General features: G+C 49.1%; 4 protein-coding genes across 6 annotated transcripts; 2 read left to right on the plus strand and 2 right to left on the minus strand.

Moving 5' to 3' along the window:
• The first annotated feature begins 182 nt into the window (after window positions 1–182).
• cebpz (CCAAT enhancer binding protein zeta) lies at window positions 183–5,097 on the plus strand. The gene is made up of 17 exons (XM_061269531.1): window positions 183–400; window positions 524–1,992; window positions 2,071–2,302; window positions 2,374–2,530; window positions 2,602–2,693; window positions 2,767–2,820; window positions 2,900–3,002; window positions 3,071–3,130; window positions 3,206–3,272; window positions 3,340–3,446; window positions 3,521–3,581; window positions 3,677–3,888; window positions 3,975–4,010; window positions 4,128–4,217; window positions 4,292–4,359; window positions 4,436–4,517; window positions 4,702–5,097. The coding sequence occupies exons 1-17, from the start codon at window positions 209–211 to the stop codon at window positions 4,860–4,862; spliced, it is 3,243 nt and encodes a 1,080-aa protein (XP_061125515.1). The 5' UTR covers window positions 183–208; the 3' UTR covers window positions 4,863–5,097.
• On the minus strand, window positions 4,541–5,626 carry LOC133146162 (protein CEBPZOS-like). Of its 2 annotated transcripts, XM_061269541.1 has the most exons (4): window positions 5,438–5,626; window positions 5,203–5,321; window positions 5,038–5,082; window positions 4,541–4,954 (listed from the first exon to the last, which is right to left on the minus strand). In XM_061269541.1, the coding sequence occupies exons 2-4, from the start codon at window positions 5,318–5,320 to the stop codon at window positions 4,866–4,868; spliced, it is 252 nt and encodes an 83-aa protein (XP_061125525.1). In that variant the 5' UTR covers window position 5,321; window positions 5,438–5,626; the 3' UTR covers window positions 4,541–4,865. The 2 variants fall into 2 exon arrangements, with proteins under 2 accessions (XP_061125525.1, XP_061125524.1); XM_061269540.1 differs by lacking the exon at window positions 5,438–5,626 and having other exon boundaries at window positions 5,203–5,336.
• Window positions 5,205–16,373, plus strand: xrn2 (5'-3' exoribonuclease 2). 2 transcript variants are annotated; one of them, XM_061269533.1, is made up of 31 exons: window positions 5,205–5,346; window positions 8,004–8,131; window positions 8,264–8,375; window positions 8,443–8,554; window positions 8,616–8,674; window positions 8,746–8,835; window positions 8,919–8,991; window positions 9,064–9,114; window positions 9,207–9,364; window positions 9,449–9,523; window positions 9,584–9,717; window positions 9,803–9,860; window positions 9,928–10,035; window positions 10,116–10,160; window positions 10,229–10,360; window positions 10,444–10,494; window positions 10,639–10,733; window positions 11,047–11,182; window positions 11,768–11,875; window positions 11,946–12,035; window positions 12,115–12,187; window positions 12,250–12,333; window positions 12,410–12,507; window positions 12,584–12,663; window positions 12,780–12,836; window positions 12,934–13,002; window positions 13,067–13,195; window positions 13,539–13,654; window positions 15,245–15,290; window positions 15,560–15,752; window positions 16,162–16,373. In XM_061269533.1, exons 2-31 carry the CDS (start codon window positions 8,091–8,093, stop codon window positions 16,231–16,233), a joined length of 2,745 nt encoding a protein of 914 aa, XP_061125517.1. In that variant the 5' UTR covers window positions 5,205–5,346; window positions 8,004–8,090; the 3' UTR covers window positions 16,234–16,373. The 2 variants fall into 2 exon arrangements, with proteins under 2 accessions (XP_061125517.1, XP_061125516.1); XM_061269532.1 differs by lacking the exon at window positions 5,205–5,346 and adding an exon at window positions 7,467–7,702.
• A 299-nt stretch (window positions 16,374–16,672) lies between these two features.
• LOC133146764 (homeobox protein Nkx-2.4-like) lies at window positions 16,673–18,477 on the minus strand. The gene is made up of 2 exons (XM_061270778.1): window positions 18,016–18,477; window positions 16,673–17,247 (listed from the first exon to the last, which is right to left on the minus strand). Exons 1-2 carry the CDS (start codon window positions 18,398–18,400, stop codon window positions 16,673–16,675), a joined length of 960 nt encoding a protein of 319 aa, XP_061126762.1. The 5' UTR covers window positions 18,401–18,477.
• Between the last annotated feature and the right edge of the window lie 1,302 nt (window positions 18,478–19,779).

Here is a 19,779-nt window from a genome sequence, read left to right on the forward strand (position 1 = left end):
AGAATACGCAGGAAATAAGTTTGTTTGGTTCACTGGAGCTTGACTCAATTTTATTTTAATTTTATGTTCAAATGTCTAAAATATGTATATTTGTTAATAGTGTGACAAAATTGTGTGGCTTTGACCGAGATTTTTTTTGTGTGTGGCGGAAACCACCATGTGACGTTCACCTTTCCACTTCCGGGTCATACATCCTCATGCAAGCAGCATGGCTGCCAAAAACAAGCACAGAAAAAAGTTCAACCCAAACAAAAAGGAAACAAACCAGTCGGAAGATAGCAATATGGAGGAAGACTACGACGACGAAGGGGACAATCGGACAGAGATGGTAGACAATAGACATCAGGCGGAGCCGGACGAGTTTAATCTCGAGGAGGTTCTGCGGCTCGGCGGCACTAAGGTGACTTCAAGCAAACATTCGGAGAACGGCGCTGGCTAAATTGTTCGCATTCTGTAAATTATTAGAAGCACAAATACTAAAATACTTTACGGTATGAACTGTATTTTATTTTGTTGTCTGCAGGCCGACTACATACTCCTGGCCAACTTGGACGAGTCCAACGTGTTGCTGGACGGAGGGAAGCAAGGCGCCATAGATGACCTGGAAGAAGGAGAACTCGAAAAGTTTATCATAAATTTGGGCGTTCGCAATTTTGCCAACTTGCAGATCCTCCCAGACGAGACGGAAGAAAAAGCAGTTGAGAAGAAGGAGCCGTCCAAAGCGGAGAAATCTGCTGAGGGAAAAGCTGCCAAGCCACACCAGAAGGCTTCAGAGGAGCAGAAGAAGACCAAGAAAGGAAAAGCGGCGGCGACGTCTGCGAAACGAGCCAAACAAAACGTGTTTGAGTTCCATCAGAGGACTTTTCTACTGATCAAACCCGGAGGCAAATGGCATGACCTGGAATATTCCGCGGAAGGATCCACGCTAGCGCAGGATCCCGCCTTGGTGTCGTCTTACAAGACGCTGGCTCAGCGTCTTTACGAAACTGAAGCGGCGCTGTACAAGAACAAGAAAAACCTGCAGAAAGGAGCCAACTCGGCCTGGATGAAGACGGTGGTCTCGGCCGGCGTTCTGGCCGACAGGATGGCGGCCATGACGGTTCTGATCCAGGACGCCCCGGTGCATATGTTAGAACACGTGGAGAACCTGGTGTCCATGGTGAAGAAAAAGGGCAACCGACGGATGGGCCTGATGGCACTGGACACGCTGCGGGAGCTGTTCCTGTCCGACCTGCTGCCGGAGAACAGGAAGCTGCGCCCCTTCGACCAGCGCCCCTTCGACAAGCTGGAGGAGCTGGCGAGCGGCAACCGCGACGCCCGAGACCGCCGTCTTATCCTCTGGTACTTTGAGCACCACCTGAAGCACCACGTGGCCGAGTTCGTGGCCGCGTTGGACGTGGTGGCCCACGACACGGTGGCGGCCACCAAGGCCAAGGCGGTGGCCACCGCGCACGAGCTCCTGTGCCAGCGGCCAGAGCAGGAGCGGGCGCTGCTGGTCCAGCTGGTCAACAAGCTGGGCGACCCCGAGTACAAGATGGCGGCCAAGGCCTCGCACCTGCTGGAGACGCTGCTGCACCAGCACCCCAACATGAAGGCGGTGGTGTGCTGCGAGGTGGAGCGCCTCATGTTCCGCTCCAACATCAGCGCCAAGGCTCAGTACTACGCCATCTGCTTCCTCAGCCAAGTGCACCTGAGCCACGAGGAGGACGCGCTGGCCACCAAGCTCATCGCCGTCTACTTCTCCTTCTTCCGCACCTGCGTGGGCAAGAAGGAGGTGGAGTCCAAGATGCTGAGCGCGCTGCTGTCGGGCGTCAACCGGGCGTACCCGTACGCCAGCCGTGGTGACGAGAAGGTGAAGGAGCAGATGGACACGCTGTTCAAGGTGGTCCACCTGGTCAAGTTCAACACGGCCGTGCAGGCCCTCATGCTGCTCTTCCAAGTCATGGACTCCCAGCAGAGCGTCTCCGACCGCTACTACGTGGCCTTGTATAGGTAAGCAGCCAGTTTTTCCACCTCAGGTCCAGGGGCTGCAGAAGTTGTATAAACTCTTGTGTGACCTTCTCTCCTCAGGAAACTTCTTGACGCCAGTCTGTCGACATCTACCCGTCAGAACATGTTCCTCAACCTGCTGTACAAGTCGCTGAAGGCCGACACGGTTCTGCGCCGCGTCAAAGCCTTCATCAAGCGTCTGCTGCAGGTCAGCGCCGAGCAAGGGGCCAACTTTGCCTGCGGCGCCCTCTTCCTGGTCTCCGAGGTCATGCGGGCCAAGCCGGGACTCAAGACGCTGCTGCAGGAGGCCGGGGTACCGACAACATTTGCGGAACCACTGATCACTTTTCGGGAGGCTTAATAACCCATTTTGGTTTTCCTGAGGACGGGGAAGAGGCGTTCAAAGACCTCCCTGAAGAAAAGGACCCAGAAGAGGGCCACAACGAGGAGGAGGAGCGCTTCGCCGACGCCGACAAGATGGAGGACGTCACGCCGGAGATCAAACTTGCGCCGTCGTGGGTGCATCATCAGAACCTGGAAGGTCCGTCTCACACGCTCAGCATGTCAATGGTGTCTTTCCAGATCATTGATGGATTGGTTAATCAATGGCAGGTGCCAAGCAAGTGCAGACGACCTACGACCCGCTGCACAGGAATCCGTTATTCTGCGGCGCAGACCGCACCACCTTGTGGGAACTTCACCGAGTGAGAAACTCTTTTCATGCGGTGCTCTACGGGCGGCCATTTTTGTAGTCTTACGAGCTGTTTCCTCCCTCAGTTGGCGCTGCACTTCCATCCGTCTGTGTCGCTCTTCGCCAAAACGCTTTTGAAGGTAGGGGAGCAAAAATTCAATTCGTAATTTCTTCGACCGCGATTCGATCCGGTGTCGAAATGTGGGAACTGTTTGACAGGAGGATGCGATCCAGTACTCGGGCGACCCCCTGCAGGACTTCACCCTCATGCGCTTCCTCGACAGATTCGTCTTCAGAAACCCCAAACAGATCAAGGGCAAACGTAATCATCACGTACGCACCGAAAATAAAAAATAGTCGAGACCAAAATGTGACGTCTTTGCCACGCAGAGAACACGGACACGTCGGTGTTGCAGCCTAAAACCAGATCGCACGGCATCTCTTTAGCAGGTGATGATGGATGTTGTCTTCTCAAATCGAAAAGCCTTTTTTCTTGACTCCTTTTTTGGTGTGTGCGCATTTCAGTGAACAGCGAAGAGTTCCTGGATAAAGAAGAAAGTCAAATTCCTGTGGACCAAATCTTCTTTTATCGGTGAGTTTGCAATTTTGAGTGTTCCGAGCGAGCCGCTTTTTTTATTTTCTTTTTTTTTGCCCGGCAGCTTCTTCAAGAAGCGCCGGCAGGAGAACGCGCTCCGCCGGCCCAAGAGGGGCGACGACAACGAGAGCCTGGAGGATATCGACGACGACGAGTTCGAGAAGATTCTCGGTAGGCCGCCTCCTTCTCCTTTTTCTCCTTCCTCGTCTTCCGCTCGCAGCTAACGAGGAGCCGTCTTTGAACAGACTCGTGCGAACAGGACTCGTACTTTGCCGAGTTCCCAGACAGTAACTTGGACTTTGCCGGGTGAGCTCTACATTTCGGCACAAAGAAAAAAAAAATGAAATAATGAAGAAGAAGAAAAAAATCGTAACTAATTTGTGCATTTGTCAACATCTCAGGAACATGTCGGGCGACAAAAGGAAAAAAAGCGTAAAAAAGGATGCGGACGTGTCCGAGGACTTGGACGACTTGGACGACTTGGACGACTTGGACGACTTGGACGACGAGGAGGTGTCGGTGGGCAGCATGGACGAGGAAGACTTTGGGGAAGACCTGGATGAAGAAGGAGGAGCCTTCATGGAGCCTGCCGGAGATTTTGCTGATGAAGGCGGTAAGTCATTTTTCTCCTTTGATGAACGTGGCGTCATATTTTGGCAAAAGTGCGCTTGAAGCATTCAGTTGTCCTTCCACTTCCAGAACTGGAAGACGATGACGAGCAAGATGTGGACTTTGGTGAGTTGTTCCTTTCGGCTATTTAATTCAATAGTTTTGTTCATTTATCGTAAAACATTAATAGTTGGAAATAACAGTTTTAATATTATTGATACATTTCCATGTCATCTTCCTCAGATGAAGAAGTTGATGTTCCAGACGTGACACCGCGTTCCAAGAAAGTCAAGAGGAAGGCGAGCGAAGCGCTGGACTTCACGCAGACTTTCGGTTCGTTCTCATTTCGGAACACGATTTGAAACGTCGACGTCAACTTCTTGCCTCATTTTCCATCTTGCCGTCAGCCTCCAAAGCAGGAAAGAAGAAAAAGAAAGGAGAAAAAGGAACGGCCATGTTTGCAGCGGCTGAGGAGGTCAGAGGTCGCATCCCAAACAATTCAATAAGATAGCCGCTTCTCACAATAATTCCACTTTTCTTTTCCAACGAAGTTTGGCTGCCTGCTGGATGATAACGCCGGCGCCAAGTTTGATAACATCGGACTGAACGCCATGGCCAACAAGGACAAAGCAGGTAACAAAATCGTTGACGAGAAATTCTTTCAAACCGGACCTTTTATTGCCCGGATCATCTTTTCCATTCAATTGAACGGAAAACAATTTCAAATACAACCATGGTCACAAAAATGAAACTCTTATCTCAAGGCACCACTGTCGAGGTCCCCTGAGTAGTAGTGACCCCAAGTTCTTGCGTGCAGGCGTGAAGCAGCTCAAGTGGGAGAGCCAACGCGACGACTGGATCCACGACCGCGACGCCAAGACGCTGCGAAGGAAGAAGGCCACCTTCAACAAGAGGAAGCGCTTTGCACGTGCTAACAAGACCTCCACGATAATGGGAAACAAAAGAAAGCGGAAATAGTTGTCAGCGTCCGCCGGCGTCTGTCTCCCAATCCAATTGGTCTCTCAGCCGCACGCCGGTCACGCCCGCCAGCTCATTGGACTTGTAGTAAACTGTCGACGGGAGAAACCAAGAATAACTGCTGCCGTCATGGAGCGAAAAGCATCATCTATGTTCCTACTGTGTTCTCGCTCACCTTCCAGAATGGATGGAAACCTTTTCTTCATTGTGCTTCTAAAATCTGAAACCATTTCAAGTCATCGAGATGATTTTTTTTTTTCGCCAAACAATAACAATGCTGTGTAATTGTCAGCTGACAAGTATTGATTTAGTGCGTGTGCGCGCGCGCGCGTGCACACACCTTGGCTAGTGTTCATGGCGTGGAAGAGCGCATATGCACCGAAGACGCCGAGTAGCTCGACAACGATGAGTCCTTTCATCAACCTTTTGGCCAAAGGTGCGAAAGGTTTGCGAGACATCCTGTCAGGCCCACGTTTTAGACTGAGTGAGTAAGTTTGGAAATCGAGATTAACATTTCACTCAACTTTTGATGACAGTGCTGTGCTTTTTTGTGGGTAAAGTGAATATTAACTCACCTCTCGTTGCCGACAAAAGAGCCAAATAAGCAAAGAATAATAGTTTAGCTATGATTATTATTACAGTATAATAATTAGCTTCGTGTGGGCTAATAACATTTCAGTTTTGTCGGGAGGCTGAAGGGCTTCACCGGGTCAAACGGAGAAGCTAACAGGAAGCTAACATGCGACAGTCTGCTAACAACTACGGAAGCTCGCTGAATTTGGACAAATCACCGGAAACGCGTTTTAGTTCAGTAGTGACGAAAATGTTTCGAAAAGGTCCATTAACATCCTTGAACCTACTGCATGATAAACATACACATTTAGCAATTTTAATATACCCATTTAGCTAATCTATCTAGCTAATGTGTATATAATGCAGTTGCTAATTGAGGCGGCAGATGGCAGCATTACTTCACAATTGATCATATTGACTTATTTATTGCCCTTATAATTTGATTTTGCACATTTTGATCTAGTGTTGCGTCATAATTTTCAGGTTTTTAAAAAAGAAAAAAAGCTTTTTTTTAATTTTTCCTGTACAACAATGACGAAATAATGATGATCAAATCATTGCTAGAGGACACCCATTATTATTCAGTGTAATTTCATTTACCATTACATTTGTAAATATACCGACAAGTTTCAGTTGTCAATTTCTTCTGTCTGTCTGAGTGTGTTTGTGAGTGTGTGCCTTTTGTGTTTGCATTTACACGGTGGTGGCTGGTGTTGCCAAACAAGGCGCTTTCTTATGTCCTCGCCCCTCCCCTGCTATCCTGTTTTCACGTAATGAGCATGCGAGACGTCCATTCGCCCTTTCTCCGCCTCGCCTATAACGAGACCAACCCAGCTTGTTTGTAAATGAGCCGCTAAAAAGCCTCCAGCTTGCTAAGCGGAGATAAGAGGCGACCACAACAGCCGCCGAGACGTCGGCGGCGGGCCTTTACGCCGGACCTCGGCCTCACCCCCCCCGGGGAGGCGCCGATGGCCGATCCGGCTTTGATGCGGCAGCTAATGGTGAGCTGCCGCACATCAAAACGCTGGCAGGGAGCTCAGCACAGTTGTCACAAGTTGCTCTGCAAAGTCCCTTTTGAAGGTCATCACAGGAAGTGGAGGTCGACACCTTCAGGGTTGCAGGAGAGGATGGCACCGTTCAACTTCCCATGTGCTCTTAATGTGTAGCCTGCGGGACAGAACCAGGCCATCAATTAACAGCTTTATTATGGAACGACACATTGTGGCTGCTCCATCATCGCGTCCTTAGCTGGAATAATGCAGCTTCAGTGGTTCCGATAATAAGAATACGGATAGCAATCCTAATGACCCGCCAAACATACGCGTTTGTGCGTGTGTGTGTGCGCGTGTTTCACAATGGAAAGCTAAGATGTGCAGCGCCGCAATGTGTGCATGACACCATGTGACTTCACGCTGTGCTTTTCATGTCCCAACTGAAGGGGCGGACTCATCAAAGGAGACCAAGAAAAAGTATTGACACATCGGGCCGTACACAATCTTCACGTCCGTGTTAGACGTGTGCGTGCCGACGAGTCATTGTGTGTGTGTGCGTGAGATGTGTTTGAGCTAAAATGAGATGAAATGTTTGAATACTTAAGCTGCCGCTGCCCCCCCAGTACCAGCCCCCCCGTTGCTTTGCCTCCATGGAGATTTGCGGCCTTTGAAATGATCACCAGGCCATGTGGTGTTTCTTAAATGACCATTAGGATGACCCTTTTTTTTTTTTTAACATGCACCCATCTGGGTTACCAACGCTTGCGTTCACATTTGCTTTTTCAGGTAGAAAAATATGATACAAATGTCCGTCGAACGAATAATAAATTAGTCAAATCGTTTTTGTCATTTATTAATTTAGAACATCACCGGTAGACCTGACTTTAGTTAGATTTATTGGAGTCTATTCTTAATTAAATGTCTTATTTAAATGATGTGGATGAAGTGTAAGTCAAAGGCAGTGTAGAACGTGCAATACCGATTTTGTCCAGCAGCGTCGCTGTGACAGCAAACTGAAGATTCCCCAGAAACAGTGAACCGTTTGACCCGGAAAAACATCAGATTCCCGACAAGCATGTAGCTACGAGCGCGCTACATTTCCCACGCGATTTGAAGTTGGTGTTTTACGTGACGTTTTTAGGGACTTTTGTCGACGTTTATCCGTTTTTATTGCGTAGCGGGGAAAGCAATAGTCAAGAGATGGGAGTCCCGGCGTTTTTCCGTTGGCTGAGCCGCAAATATCCTTCCATTGTTGTACATTGTGTGGAGGAGAAGGTAAGTACGTAGCATATTCGCACTTGCAAAACTCAAAGCACATTTGCCGTCGCAATTTAACTTTATATGAGGACTCGTTTTAGACTCTTTTCGTTTTTTGCACATCGGCCGTGAATGGAGTCTGACTAAATTGAAAACAAAATGGGTCTAGATTTCTGTTGCATTTGGATGTTGCTCAACTGAGCAGCGACCTTAATTTGCTCTGACTTGTTGCCAATGTCGCGCAAAATGTGACGTCATCGTAAAGAAACAACAGCATTATTCAAGGTTTAATCTGAATGTGATTGTTTGTGTCTTCCAGGGTCGGGACTGCAATGGAGTTCGCATCCCCGTCGACACAACCAAGCCAAATCCCAACGATGTGGAGTTTGACAATTTGTATTTGGACATGAACGGAATCATACACCCTTGTACACATCCGGAAGACAAGTATGAAGTGCTTCCTGTTATTATTATTTTTTTTACCCGTAGAATTGTGACAAGATTTGTCGGTCGGACTGGCCACTTTTGTTGTCGCAAATTTTGTTTTTGTTGAAATGTCTGTTTTTGACGTGTCCACAGACCGGCGCCGAAAAACGAGGATGAGATGATGGTGGCCATCTTTGAATACATCGATCGTCTGTTCAATATCGTGCGTCCCAGGAGACTTTTGTACATGGCCATCGACGGCGTGGTAAGCGACTCGGACGCGCGGAGCATTTCCCACTCCGAAATAACCTGACCGTTCAACTCTCAACCAGGCGCCTCGTGCCAAAATGAACCAACAGCGCTCTCGCCGCTTCCGCGCTTCCAAAGAAGGCGTGGAGCTGACCGAAGAGAAGAGTCGCATACGGGAGGAGGTCATCCAGAAAGGTTTGTGTCCCCGCGTCAAAGACGAACCAGTCGTTCAATTATCTGACGTCTTCCTGCGCAGGAGGATACCTGCCGCCTGATGAGATCAAGGAGAGGTTTGACAGCAACTGCATCACGCCAGTAAGGGGAATCCGATAGGTTGAGGTGACCGTTTGTCTTGGAAATAGGTTGAGGTGACCGTTTGTCTCCAGGGGACAGAGTTCATGGACAACCTGGCGCAGTGTCTTCGCTACTACGTCGCAGACCGACTCAGCAACAACCCGGGATGGCGAAACCTCACGGTGAGCGCCGCACGCTCACGTGGCGCGTTGAGGCGGCGACGTCGTCGTCGCTAAGAATCCTTTTCCTTCTGCGGGTCTCGAAGGTCATCCTGTCTGACGCCAGCGTGCCCGGCGAAGGCGAGCACAAGATCATGGACTACATCAGGAGACAGAGAGGTGCCGCTCGCTCATGACAAGTTGTGCCAAGATGGCGGCAAAGTTTTTAATTGGGGGTTTTTAAATCCGCAGCTCAGCCCAACCACGACCCCAACACACATCACTGCCTGTGCGGTGCTGACGGTCAGTCTCCAGCGCACGTTGGGAGGTGAAATTATTGTGTTTTTTTTTTTTTTTTGCAACTAAACTTGTGTTGCTTTGCGTCAACCACTCAGCGGATCTCATTATGCTGGGCTTGGCCACGCACGAGCCCAACTTCACCATCATCCGGGAGGAGTTCAAACCCAACCAGCCCCGCCCCTGCGCGCTCTGCAATCAAATGGGCCACGCAATCAAAGAGTGTCAGGGTCTCGCCCGAGAAAAGCAAGGCCAGGTCAGGTCACGCCGCCTCCTCCTCCGCGCCCTCGTCAATACTTCCCCAAATAAAATCCTCCCTTTCACCTCTCGCCCCCTCCAGCACGATGAATTTGCAGGCAGCATGCCGGTGTGTGAGCAAGAGTTCATCTTCATCCGGCTCTGCGTGCTGAGAGAGGTACGTGACTTTTTTGTGTGCGTGTGAGTGACACGCTAATGGCGCCACGCGGTCTTTCAGTATCTCGTTCGAGACTTGACCATGGCCAGTCTGCCCTTCCCGTATGACTTTGAGAGGAGCGTCGACGACTGGGTGTTCATGTGTTTCTTTGTCGGAAACGACTTCCTCCCTCACCTGCCTTCCTTGGAAATCAGGTCACATCTTCGTACTCGCAATGAACCTGTCTAAGGGGGTTTCAGCAAATAATCGTATACCTGCCGCTCTTCCCTCATCTCGCAGAGAGGGGGCGATAGATCGACTGGTGAGGATCTACAAAGAAGTAGTGCACAATACCGGAGTAAGTGTGACCGGTGGCTGTCCATGGGATTGCGGGCGCTGATGACTCCATGTGTGTGCGCGTACAGGGCTACCTGACCGAAAACGGCTACGTCAACCTTTCACGCGTGGAGCTGATCATGCGGGCCGTGGGCGTGGCCGAGGACAACATCTTCCAGAAACGCAAAGACGACGATGCAAGTTTCCAATTGGACAAACATTCCCAGGCACTCGAAACGCGGCCCGATTCGATTGAAAGCCTTTTCTGTCTCATCAGGTGATGTTTAGGAAGAGGATGAGAGACAAACGACAACGGATGAAGGTAAGTTACCCGGGCTCTGTCGGCAGTCAACTATCAGAATCTAAATTTTTGCGTTTTCATGAGCGTAGTGGGAGCGGCAAGGCCCCGCCTACATGACAGAGGGCCAATTCGCCCCCCACGCGCTGGGTAGAGGTCACAACCCGCACGCGGTGGACAACCCTCGCCAGCAAGCCTACGACATGAGGATGCGGTCCAATCAGGTGCCGCCTCAAATCTCAGCACCTGGCTCGAGCGTCGCTTCTGTGTTTTAAAGGTGTGTTTGTGTGTGTGTGTTGTTGTCCAGGATGCCGCTCAGTCCCTGAAGGCCTCGATGAAGAATGGCGCAGGCGCCAATGTGAGTTAGTCTCGTCACCCGAGAAACATTTTTATAAAGCTGTTCTCAAAGCTAAAAAAAGAATAATAAAATGTTCTCAAAGCTAAAAAAAAAATTATCAAAATAATCAAATGTTTACTTCATTTTAATTTGCGGTGTCGGCAGTTTGCGGGCCCCAGCGACGACGCCAACAACAACAACAGAGGCATGAAGAGAAAAGCGGACAGCGACGACGAGTCCGAGCCGGAAGACAACGTCAGGCAAGTTGGCACGAAGCTTGGCTGACTGTCCTGCTTCCCCACCAAGGCGCAGACATGAATACTCCAAAACCGCACACACGCACGCAATTAAAATGGAAAGCAGTCAATTCCTGTGTGACGCACTTAACAAATCTGCTAAATCCGCCCGACTGATTTGGTATTCATGGAGACTTTGCCTTCAGGAGGCCCGGCGCTCCCCGCAGGCCGCGCCGGGCTGGGCCTCAGCGGCGCCACAGATGCTGCACGGCCTCCGTCATTTCAATTTCCCCAAATGTCAAAAGAGAATGAAGAAATTGAGCTTTGCACTTTGCAGGTTGTGGGAGAACGGCTGGAAGCAGCGCTACTACAAGACCAAGTTCGACGTGGACGCTTCCGACGAAGGCTTCAAGAAGAAGGTTGTCCAGTCCTACGTGGAGGGCCTCTGCTGGGTTCTGCGCTATTACTACCAAGTGAGGCCACGCCCACTCCACCTCACCTCTGTGTGCTTGAAAAAAGGGCTGCCACTATTTTGAGGGGCGGGGGGGGGTGCTTGTCAGTCTCCACATGCTTCGCAATCCAAAGCCGGTCTCAGCGGGCCGCTCTGAATTGATTAAAAGGTCCTAGGCAGACGGGACGTGTCCGCCGGCCGTTGCCGCGCATTCACGGTGCCGCTGCCAACGGCGTTAGCGTCACGCGCCGCTCGCTAAGAGGGGGGCCGTGAAACACCCAAGACGTGATTCACACTTTGCTCCCGAAATCACTTGTCAATGTCCCCGCCGGCTACGATGAGGACCTTCTCTTTGTTTTGCGTCTGCCACGGGGAGCTCCGACGGACCGCTGCCATTTGAGAGCTGTAATTTGACACGCTAGCCCCCCCTCATCCTAAAATTAGGAGGAAGGGGGGTGTTTGAATCCAATTAAAAGCGCCATACTTCTGGTTTTCTTTTACTTGGGTTTTGGGGAATAATCGTTTGGTAGAAGCCAAATGCTTTTGACGAAGCTCCTTCCAACCTCAAATCTCCAAAATGACATTCGGAACATGTTTGTGCTTGCAGGGCTGCGCCTCCTGGAAGTGGTACTTCCCCTTCCACTACGCCCCCTTTGCCTCCGACTTCAAGGACATCGAAGGACTGTTCAGCGACTTTGAGCGAGGAACCCAACCGGTAAGCGAGCGTGGCCTGGTGACGCCCACCTAAGGTCCACGTGAAATAATTTTGCGGCGTGCGCCTGCAGTTCAAGCCGCTGGAGCAGCTGATGAGCGTGTTTCCTGCCGCCAGTGGCAACTTCCTGCCAGAAACGTGGCGGGATCTTATGAGCAATCCGGTGAGTCGGCCGGCGGCACTTGAAGCGCTTGCTGTGTAATATATTTGTAAAAAAAAAAAAAAAACGTGCTGTGATACAGGAGTCTCCCATCATCGATTTCTACCCCGACGACTTCGCCATAGACCTGAACGGGAAGAAGTACGCCTGGCAAGGTGAGCTCTCGGCCCGGTCGCTTTGCTTCCGTCCGCTCTGTTGACGCTATTGCTCCTCAAAGGCGTGGCCCTGCTGCCCTTTGTGGACGAGCGGCGCCTGCGAACCACGCTGGCCAACGTCTACCCCGACCTCACGGCCGAAGAAGGTCAGTCTCGCATTTCACCGCCGTTGAATTATGCGTTTCTCCTCATGAATTGAAATGAGTTCAATGGTGGTTGCAGTGAGGAGAAACAGTCTAGGAAGCGACTTGTTGTTCGTCAGGAGCTCCCACCCGGTGTCGGACTTCATCCGGGAACTCTACAATACACAATGTGAAGAGGTAACGCCGGCCTAAAAATAAAAGTGCGCCCGGCCGGCACTCGGGTAGGTCAGATCACGTCGCCGTTGTCTTGTAGGACACCACAATGCCCGCAGAGCTCTGCCACGGAATCCAAGGTACCTTATCGCTCGATGATGACCCCATCCTACCAGAAAAGTAAGGACCACTTGCTCGTGCTCTCTCCTGCACGTTCCCGGGCAGACGGCGAACCGAGGCGCCCCGCTTGTTGAGCCGTCGGGACGCTCACTCGCCTTTGACCTTTTGTACCTCAGGCCGGTGCCGTCACCCATCCCTATGCTGCGGGACATTGCGCACAACAGCACCATCGGGTGAGAACAAGTGGCACAGTGTCAGCCTGTCAATGGCGGTGTGTTAGCATGAAGCTAGCAGAACATTTCAATTGAGCACCTTTTTGTTGTCTTCCAGAGTGAAGTTCAAGGATCCCCAGTTTGACGAGGGCTTTGTGTTCAAGGCTCGGCTCCTCCCCGGAGCAAAGTCAGTGACAAACACTTTTTCATTTTTCGAGGGTTAAGCGTCACATGGCCTTGACTGCCTTCAGGCTTCCCAACAACGTGCTGAAGCCGGGGGACTGGGACAGGCGGGAGAACCAGCCGTGGAGGCCTCAGCTGGGTTTCAACTCCAACCGGCAGCAGGCTCATTTGGACCAGTCGGGCTTCCGAGCTCTGGGGTGAGGTTTTTTTTTGTTTTTTTTTCCCCCCTTTCTGCTCATTTACAATGTCATTTTTTGTTATGTGTGTACAGCACTTTTTTTCTTTCTCTAAATGTTTGTGTCCCGCCTCCACGCTGGCCATTAAGCAGCCATGCTTGATTATGATCTCCACTTCCTCCTCCGCACGTCCACATTATCATTAAGAAACGGCAATAATTGAACATCTGGCACCCCGGAAAGCGCCGTGTTTGGAATTCATGATGAGAACCTTTCTGTTTAAAAAAAAAAAAAAGGCCTGCTAGAAGCTGCCAAGCTGCATGTTTGACATCCTCTTTTTTTTTTTTTTTTTTTCCTCTTGCAGTCACTCGCTCAGAAACCAACATGGCGGCCAATACAGCAATTACCCGCCACCCGACAACTACCACCAGCAAGGAAACTACCGCACGCCCCGCGGCAACAATAACCAGTCCTACCAACGTAAGGCGCACGGCGGCCATAAGCCAAATCGGTCTCTCCTTGCCTCGAGAGGCGAGTTAAGTTCTTCTTTGATGAGGCGGCCACCCCCCCACAGCGAGCTCGCCAGGGCGTCTTTGTGCGCCCGCGGCCAAGCTCTGACGACGGCCATTGTGCCGCGCGGCTAAAGCGACAAAGTCTGCCCACCACCCTCTGACCCGCTCGCTAACTTTGTCACTCGGTTTCGGCGGCGAAATATTTTGGGAGGGTTTTTTTTTTCCACTTTTTTTCTTTTCGTAGGACGAGGCAAAAAAAATGACGCTTTGCAACAATGCATTTAAATTGCTCGAAATGTTGCTCATTGACATCCAAAGGAAAATCGGATGTCTTACTTGCATGACACATTTCGATAATCAAGCTGCTTTTGCGGAGGCCTGCAGAAATCCCCAAATATTTTCCGACGACCCATTGAGGGAACTTGGATAGTTTTGCTGGAAATAACAGTGTCACCTATGAAAAGTGGACGTCTGCAAAAAAAAAAAAAAAAACTGTTTTTGTTTGAGCTGAGTCAAAGAGTCGGCGTGGAAATTGAAAAGGGGCGTTTAGTTGCCGAGCGGCCGCTAATCCGTCCCTAATAGAGTGGCCAGTGCGCCAGCGCTGTCGGGATTGGAAGGCGTAATCCTTTTGTTGGCTTTTGTGCGCGCACGCTGGAGGCCCAGACGCTCTCAGATCACGACTAATTAAAGAGATTGACAGGTGTCCACTTGTCATTCCCCGGCTTTTCAGGCCCGGCCTTCTAATTGCCAGCCCGCTGGGTGGTCCACTTGAGCCGCGTCAACGCAAGACTTCATCAAACGGGAGAATAACCGGCATGGCGGTGGCGCCGCCCTCCGCCCGATAGTTCCTACTTGACCTCCGATTGGAGCCGTGTTTCCTTTCTCAAAAGATGCCACAAATGTAACTATAGGCCCGAAAATGAATTCTGAGCCGTCCTCCCCATCTCGCACGCATCGGCGGATTTGAAGCAATTAAAACGCAGATTTTGTGTCACATTAACTTGAACAACAAAAAAAGTCCGTGCAAAAATTCGGTATTATTAACGGATGTGAAACTTTTTTTATTATTATTTTTTAATTGGGTTTTAAGAATTTGAGCTCCATCGCTTCTCACGGCTTTCTTTGCTATGTTTCAAAGACTTTTTTTTTTTTGTGTGTGTTTGTTAGCAGTGTATCGAGTTGCTCCCTAACATTTAAATGATTGACAAAAAAAACTTGTAGTCGTCGCAAGGTGTCCACGGCGGCAGGTGGAGCGGGCAGCTGGTCATCACCATGGCAACGGTGGCTCTGGAAGCAGCCTTTGGCTATTTTTCCTCAAGTGGGCCTTTGTGAAATGTTCGCCTCGATAGAAGCTAGCCACTTGAGGAGTCCACAATCCCGCCAGCTCAATGCTTCTTCGTTTTTTTTCCATTTGCTCGACAAAACATGCAAATGCTCCCCCTCGGAACTCCCGGGGCCCGGATTTGATCCACGCCGATGTCACGCGGCGGCCCGGTTCTGCCGACGGCTCCTTCGGGTCTTTGTAACTGAGCCTGACGCCGTTCTTTGTTGTGTGCAGAGTCTAGATCGTCATCGTCCTATGAGCATCAGCCTCGCTTTCAACGGTGAGTCCGGAGCGGTCATTTTGTTTTCGGGGAAAAAAAGTCGACAATTTCTTTTAGTAGCTTTATTTGCTGCCAGACCCTCAATAGTTCTTGGAAAACGCTTACCATTGCCTGTAGATGCCACAAGGTGGCGGCAAGATACTCAGTTTGTTTAGATGAAATACCCTAAAAAAAAAAAATGAATTGGTGAAATGTGAATCTGGCAACTTTTTTTTTTTTTTTTTAAATACTTCCCAGTAGCATGATGCGAAAGTTGTTTGTGTTTTCAGGCATCATCCTTACGGAGGTGGCGGCGGCGGTCGTGGTGGTGGTGGCGGCGGCGGTGCTCACGGCTGGGACCGGGCCATGCAGTCACAGCGGGGAGCCTACCAACAGAACGCCAGCCGGGGTGGCGGCGGGGCTGGACGCGGCGGCGGCGGCTACCAGTCGCACTTCCAGCAGCAAAGAAACGACTGGCAACAGGTACCAAAAAAAATAAACCGTAATGCTAGTCGTTTATTAATTGCTCAAGGTAGGGTTGATATTGAAATATAATTCTCAGTCAAAACTTTCTTCCTTCTCATTTCATTTTGAGGAGAATTTAACCAATGGCAAATAAGACTTGTGCAAGTTTTATCTTCCTACTCTGTTTTTGGGGGGGGGGGGCGGGAGGGGGCAGAACACTCCTCCCAGAAAAAGCTTAATGGGGTTTTATTTTCAAATTGAGTTCATCATAGTCCTTGGTGATAATTCAAAGGAAATCCATTTGTCATGTTACTTGCGTGAACTCAATGCTCACATGAAATGTCGAAGTTTTGATTGTTCCAATTTTGGTAAACTGCCATCTCCAAATTGTCATTGTTCGAGAAAATGCACTTTGTTTGCTTTTTAGGGCCACAACAGTTCCAACAGAGGCGGCGGTTACCCTGCACCACCTGCATCCAGAAGATATGTCTGGGAATGAGCTTTTTTTTTTTTTTTTTTTTTCTCATTCTTTTTATTCCAAAATATACGTGGAACTTTAAGTGATTGTTGTACTTTTGAGAGATTCTCCAACAATGTATTTTATTAACTTGTCCAATAAAAGAACAAGTCATGTGTTAACTTGCACTTTTTTATTTTATTCTTTCATCCAGTGCAACTATACCGAAAACCTCCAAATATGCTTTGAAATGTAAAAAGTTCCATCATTTCATTTCAAACGAATAATCTAAATTCAGAGGGCAAAGGAAAGATATTGATTGACAATTGAAAATTTTTTGCTTGAAAGCTGAAATAATGACGTCGTCAAGAGTCTGCAGGAATCCGGTCACATGTCCAAGGCAACGCCAACTTTGGCTCCAAAAAACAGCCGGAAAACTTGCACCTCCTCAGTCCGCGTCTGTCTCCGCTCCGGTTCGGTCCTACCAAGTTCTGCCGTAGAGCAAAGTGGAGGAACCGAGCACGCCGCCGGTGTAATCAAGCACCGCCGCGTCCGTGCGCGCGCGGAAGCCCGTGGGCGACTCTAGCGAGCGGCCCCCTTTCCCTTCCCGGTGCTCCTCCTGGACGTCCCGGTCGAGTTGCTGGTTGCTCGTCTTGGCCTCCGCCGTCGCTTCGGGTTCGCCCCGGCTGGGCTTGGCGAGCAGCGGCGATGAGCGGTTGATCGCGCACAGGCCGCCGCCGTCGCCGCCGCCTGCGTCGTGCTGCCGCTGCGCCGCCTTGTCCTTGAGCTGTCGCTTGAGCTTGTAGCGGTGGTTCTGGAACCAGATCTTCACCTGGTTGGGGCTGAGGTGGATGAGGCCGGCCAGGTGCTCCCTCTCGGGGGCCGACAGGTACTTTTGCTGCTTGAAGCGGCGCTCCAGCTCGAAGACTTGGGCCTGCGAGAAGAGCACTCGACGCTTCCTCCGCGGGGCCGCCGACAAGGCGGCCTTGGTGCAGCCGTCCAAGGCTGCAGACAGGCCGCCTGACAGGCCGCCGCAGGAGCCCATCAGCTGGGAAACTGCAAAGTCAACACCAGGTTATGCCACTATTTTTTCTTCTTAATCCAAGAATATCTCACGAAGCATTTTTATTTATTTATTTTTTGCGAGTTTTTCACACTTGCTTTAGTGCGGCAATCAATTGATCCATAGGTAAAAATCGAGGAAAAGAGTGGTGTAATTTTACAGCCGATAAAAAGACATATTATGCACTCAAAAATATGACGTAAATATAAAATGTTACCAAAAGTCAATAGGTTCTAAAATGCTTGCGCGATTTGTCGTCCAACAGTAATTAAGATAATCTGATTACAATGCGGCGAATTAATAAATATGAACGGAAATCAATTGAATTAAACAACACTAATTGGGGAGAAATTATTGCTAAGTTATTGTAACAAATGACCGGAGTAAAGTCCTTGAATTAAATGCAACTATTGTGAAGTAACTCCCACATCTTTTTGTTTTTCAATGCAAGGTTACTTTTTTTTTTTTTTTTCAAAAAATAAACCTCTCATGTAACAAACTTTAAAATATATTTTTTGTAAATTTACGCATGCAGCAAAAGGAATTTCAATTTGGAAAAAAAAGATTAGTAGGCCTTTTGGTTCTTTTTTTGTCCCCAACTTTTAATCGTTTCTCGCATGCATCCTTTTTCGCCGAGTTTCAAAACAAAGGTGGATTAAATTGACTACATTGTTGCATTCAACTCAACTGTAAAGTATTTAAAGCGGAATTAAATTGAGTGTAAATAGTGGCAAAGATGATCGAAATAGATTTCAACTAACTTGGCGCGTATCTTGTTTCGGGGCCGCCGTACCAGGCCGCAGCCGCAGGGCCAACCGGCCTTAGCGACTCCTGATAGGCCGGCATTTCTCCGCCGATGCCGCCGCCGCCGCCGCTGCAGAACCCCCCGACCGAGCCCGAGAAGTGCGGCACGTTGTAGGCGTCGGGGGAAGTGGACAGGTGGGGCTGGTGTTGCAGATGGTGCTGATGCTGCTGATGGAGGTGCTCCTGCTGCTGCTGCTGCTGCTGCTGCTGGTACCGGTACAAGCCGGCCAGTCCGGGCTCCTGCACGGCGCCGAACCTCCGGTGGAGGTCGTCCATGGGGCCGTGCTGCAGGATGTCGATGACCGAGAAGGGGGTGGAGTGCCTGGGGGGGCTCAGGGACATGCTGGACGCCTCCCTACGTCCCACCCTCCCTCCTGTTGCACGATGAGGCCAACACGGGATGCAAGCGAGACCTTATCCCACCCGCGGACGGGGAGGGGCGGGGCGAGTCGTGCTGATTGACAGTCAACGCTACGCGTGCTCCTCAGGTGAGTCAGCCAGCTCTTATTTGAATTTTGTGGATCAGAAATCCCAAGAAGCTCATTGAATAATGAAAATTGAAAATGTTATCTCAGGATTGAAAGTTTGACCCGTGAAACAACAAACTTTGACTTTAATTGCAAACCTATTTTAAGTATGAAAAAAAAGTGGATTTATCTTAACAGGGGTGTTTTTCCTAATTGTGTGAAGGCGAAGGCCTTCACACATATGTTATTCTACTCCATTCACTTTATTGTGTGAAGGCGAAGGCCTTCACACATATGTTATTCTACTCCATTTACTTTATTATTGTGTGAAGGCGAAGGCCTTCACACATATGTTATTCTACTCCATTTACTTTATTATTATTGTGTGAAGGCGAAGGCCTTCACACATATGTTATTCTACTCCATTTACTTTATTATTATTATTGTGTGAAGGCGAAGGCCTTCACACATATGTTATTCTACACCATTCTCTATTATTGTGTGAAGGCGAAGGCCTTCACACATATGTTATTCTACACCATTCTCTATTATTGTGTGAAGGCGAAGGCCTTCACACATATGTTATTCTACACCATTCTCTATTATTATTATTATTCTCTTTTATTCTCCACACTTTTTTGACACGTTTCATCTTCCACATAATTCATCCGATTCACTCCATTCCACTTTTCACGTATTCCAAATATTCACGCGACGAGCGCTTGTATTTTTCTCGTTCCGAAAATTTTCCGATTCCGCAAAATTCCCAAAATTCCGACAAATTTTTCCCCATTCATTCTTAATGGCACATTCGACATTTCACATTTACGTCGTTCCAATTTGAAATTCACATCATTCAGCACATTCTAATCACATTCGGAAGGATTCTCGACATTCCCAAAATTCCCAAATTCGAAAATTTCACGTTTTCACGTTAAAAAGTCCGACAAATTTTCAAAAAATTTCGTTTTTCACCTCTAACTTCTACATTTTTCAACCGATTCAACTCGTTCCAACTTTCAACTGTTCATCTTTTGCCTACCTATTCCACAACGTCCCACTTACCAAAAACTTCACATCTTTTATTTTGAAATTCAACCAAAATTCTCTAAAATTTCGTTTTTCTACTCTAATTTCTACATTTTTCAACCGATTCAACCCATTCCAACTTTCAACTGTTCATTATTTTTCTACTGATTCCACAACTTCCCACTTACCAAAAGCTTCACATCTTTTATTTTGAAATTCACACCC

Source organism: Syngnathus typhle, linkage group LG22, assembly GCF_033458585.1.
Source record: "Syngnathus typhle isolate RoL2023-S1 ecotype Sweden linkage group LG22, RoL_Styp_1.0, whole genome shotgun sequence".
Lineage (NCBI taxonomy): Eukaryota > Metazoa > Chordata > Actinopteri > Syngnathiformes > Syngnathidae > Syngnathus > Syngnathus typhle.

Excerpts from the sequence above, each read along its gene's own strand:
- cebpz (XM_061269531.1), top strand. The coding sequence starts at position 209 with ATGGCTGCCAAAAACAAGCACAGAAAAAAGTTCAACCCAAACAAAAAG. Across the intron at positions 2,303-2,373 it reads CGCTGCTGCAGGAGGCCGGG|GACGGGGAAGAGGCGTTCAA; the intron begins GTACCGACAACA and ends GGTTTTCCTGAG. Across the intron at positions 2,821-2,899 it reads TCGCCAAAACGCTTTTGAAG|GAGGATGCGATCCAGTACTC; the intron begins GTAGGGGAGCAA and ends ACTGTTTGACAG.
- LOC133146162 (XM_061269541.1), bottom strand. The coding sequence starts at position 5,320 with ATGTCTCGCAAACCTTTCGCACCTTTGGCCAAAAGGTTGATGAAAGGA. Across the intron at positions 5,083-5,202 it reads CGCCATGAACACTAGCCAAG|ATTTTAGAAGCACAATGAAG; the intron begins GTGTGTGCACGC and ends AAATGGTTTCAG. Across the intron at positions 4,955-5,037 it reads GTTTCCATCCATTCTGGAAG|TTTACTACAAGTCCAATGAG; the intron begins GTGAGCGAGAAC and ends TCCCGTCGACAG.
- xrn2 (XM_061269532.1), top strand. The coding sequence starts at position 7,628 with ATGGGAGTCCCGGCGTTTTTCCGTTGGCTGAGCCGCAAATATCCTTCC. Across the intron at positions 8,555-8,615 it reads GGAGGAGGTCATCCAGAAAG|GAGGATACCTGCCGCCTGAT; the intron begins GTTTGTGTCCCC and ends CTTCCTGCGCAG. Across the intron at positions 12,837-12,933 it reads GCGCACAACAGCACCATCGG|AGTGAAGTTCAAGGATCCCC; the intron begins GTGAGAACAAGT and ends GTTGTCTTCCAG.
- LOC133146764 (XM_061270778.1), bottom strand. The coding sequence starts at position 18,400 with ATGTCCCTGAGCCCCCCCAGGCACTCCACCCCCTTCTCGGTCATCGAC. Across the intron at positions 17,248-18,015 it reads CGAAACAAGATACGCGCCAA|TTTCCCAGCTGATGGGCTCC; the intron begins GTTAGTTGAAAT and ends TTGACTTTGCAG.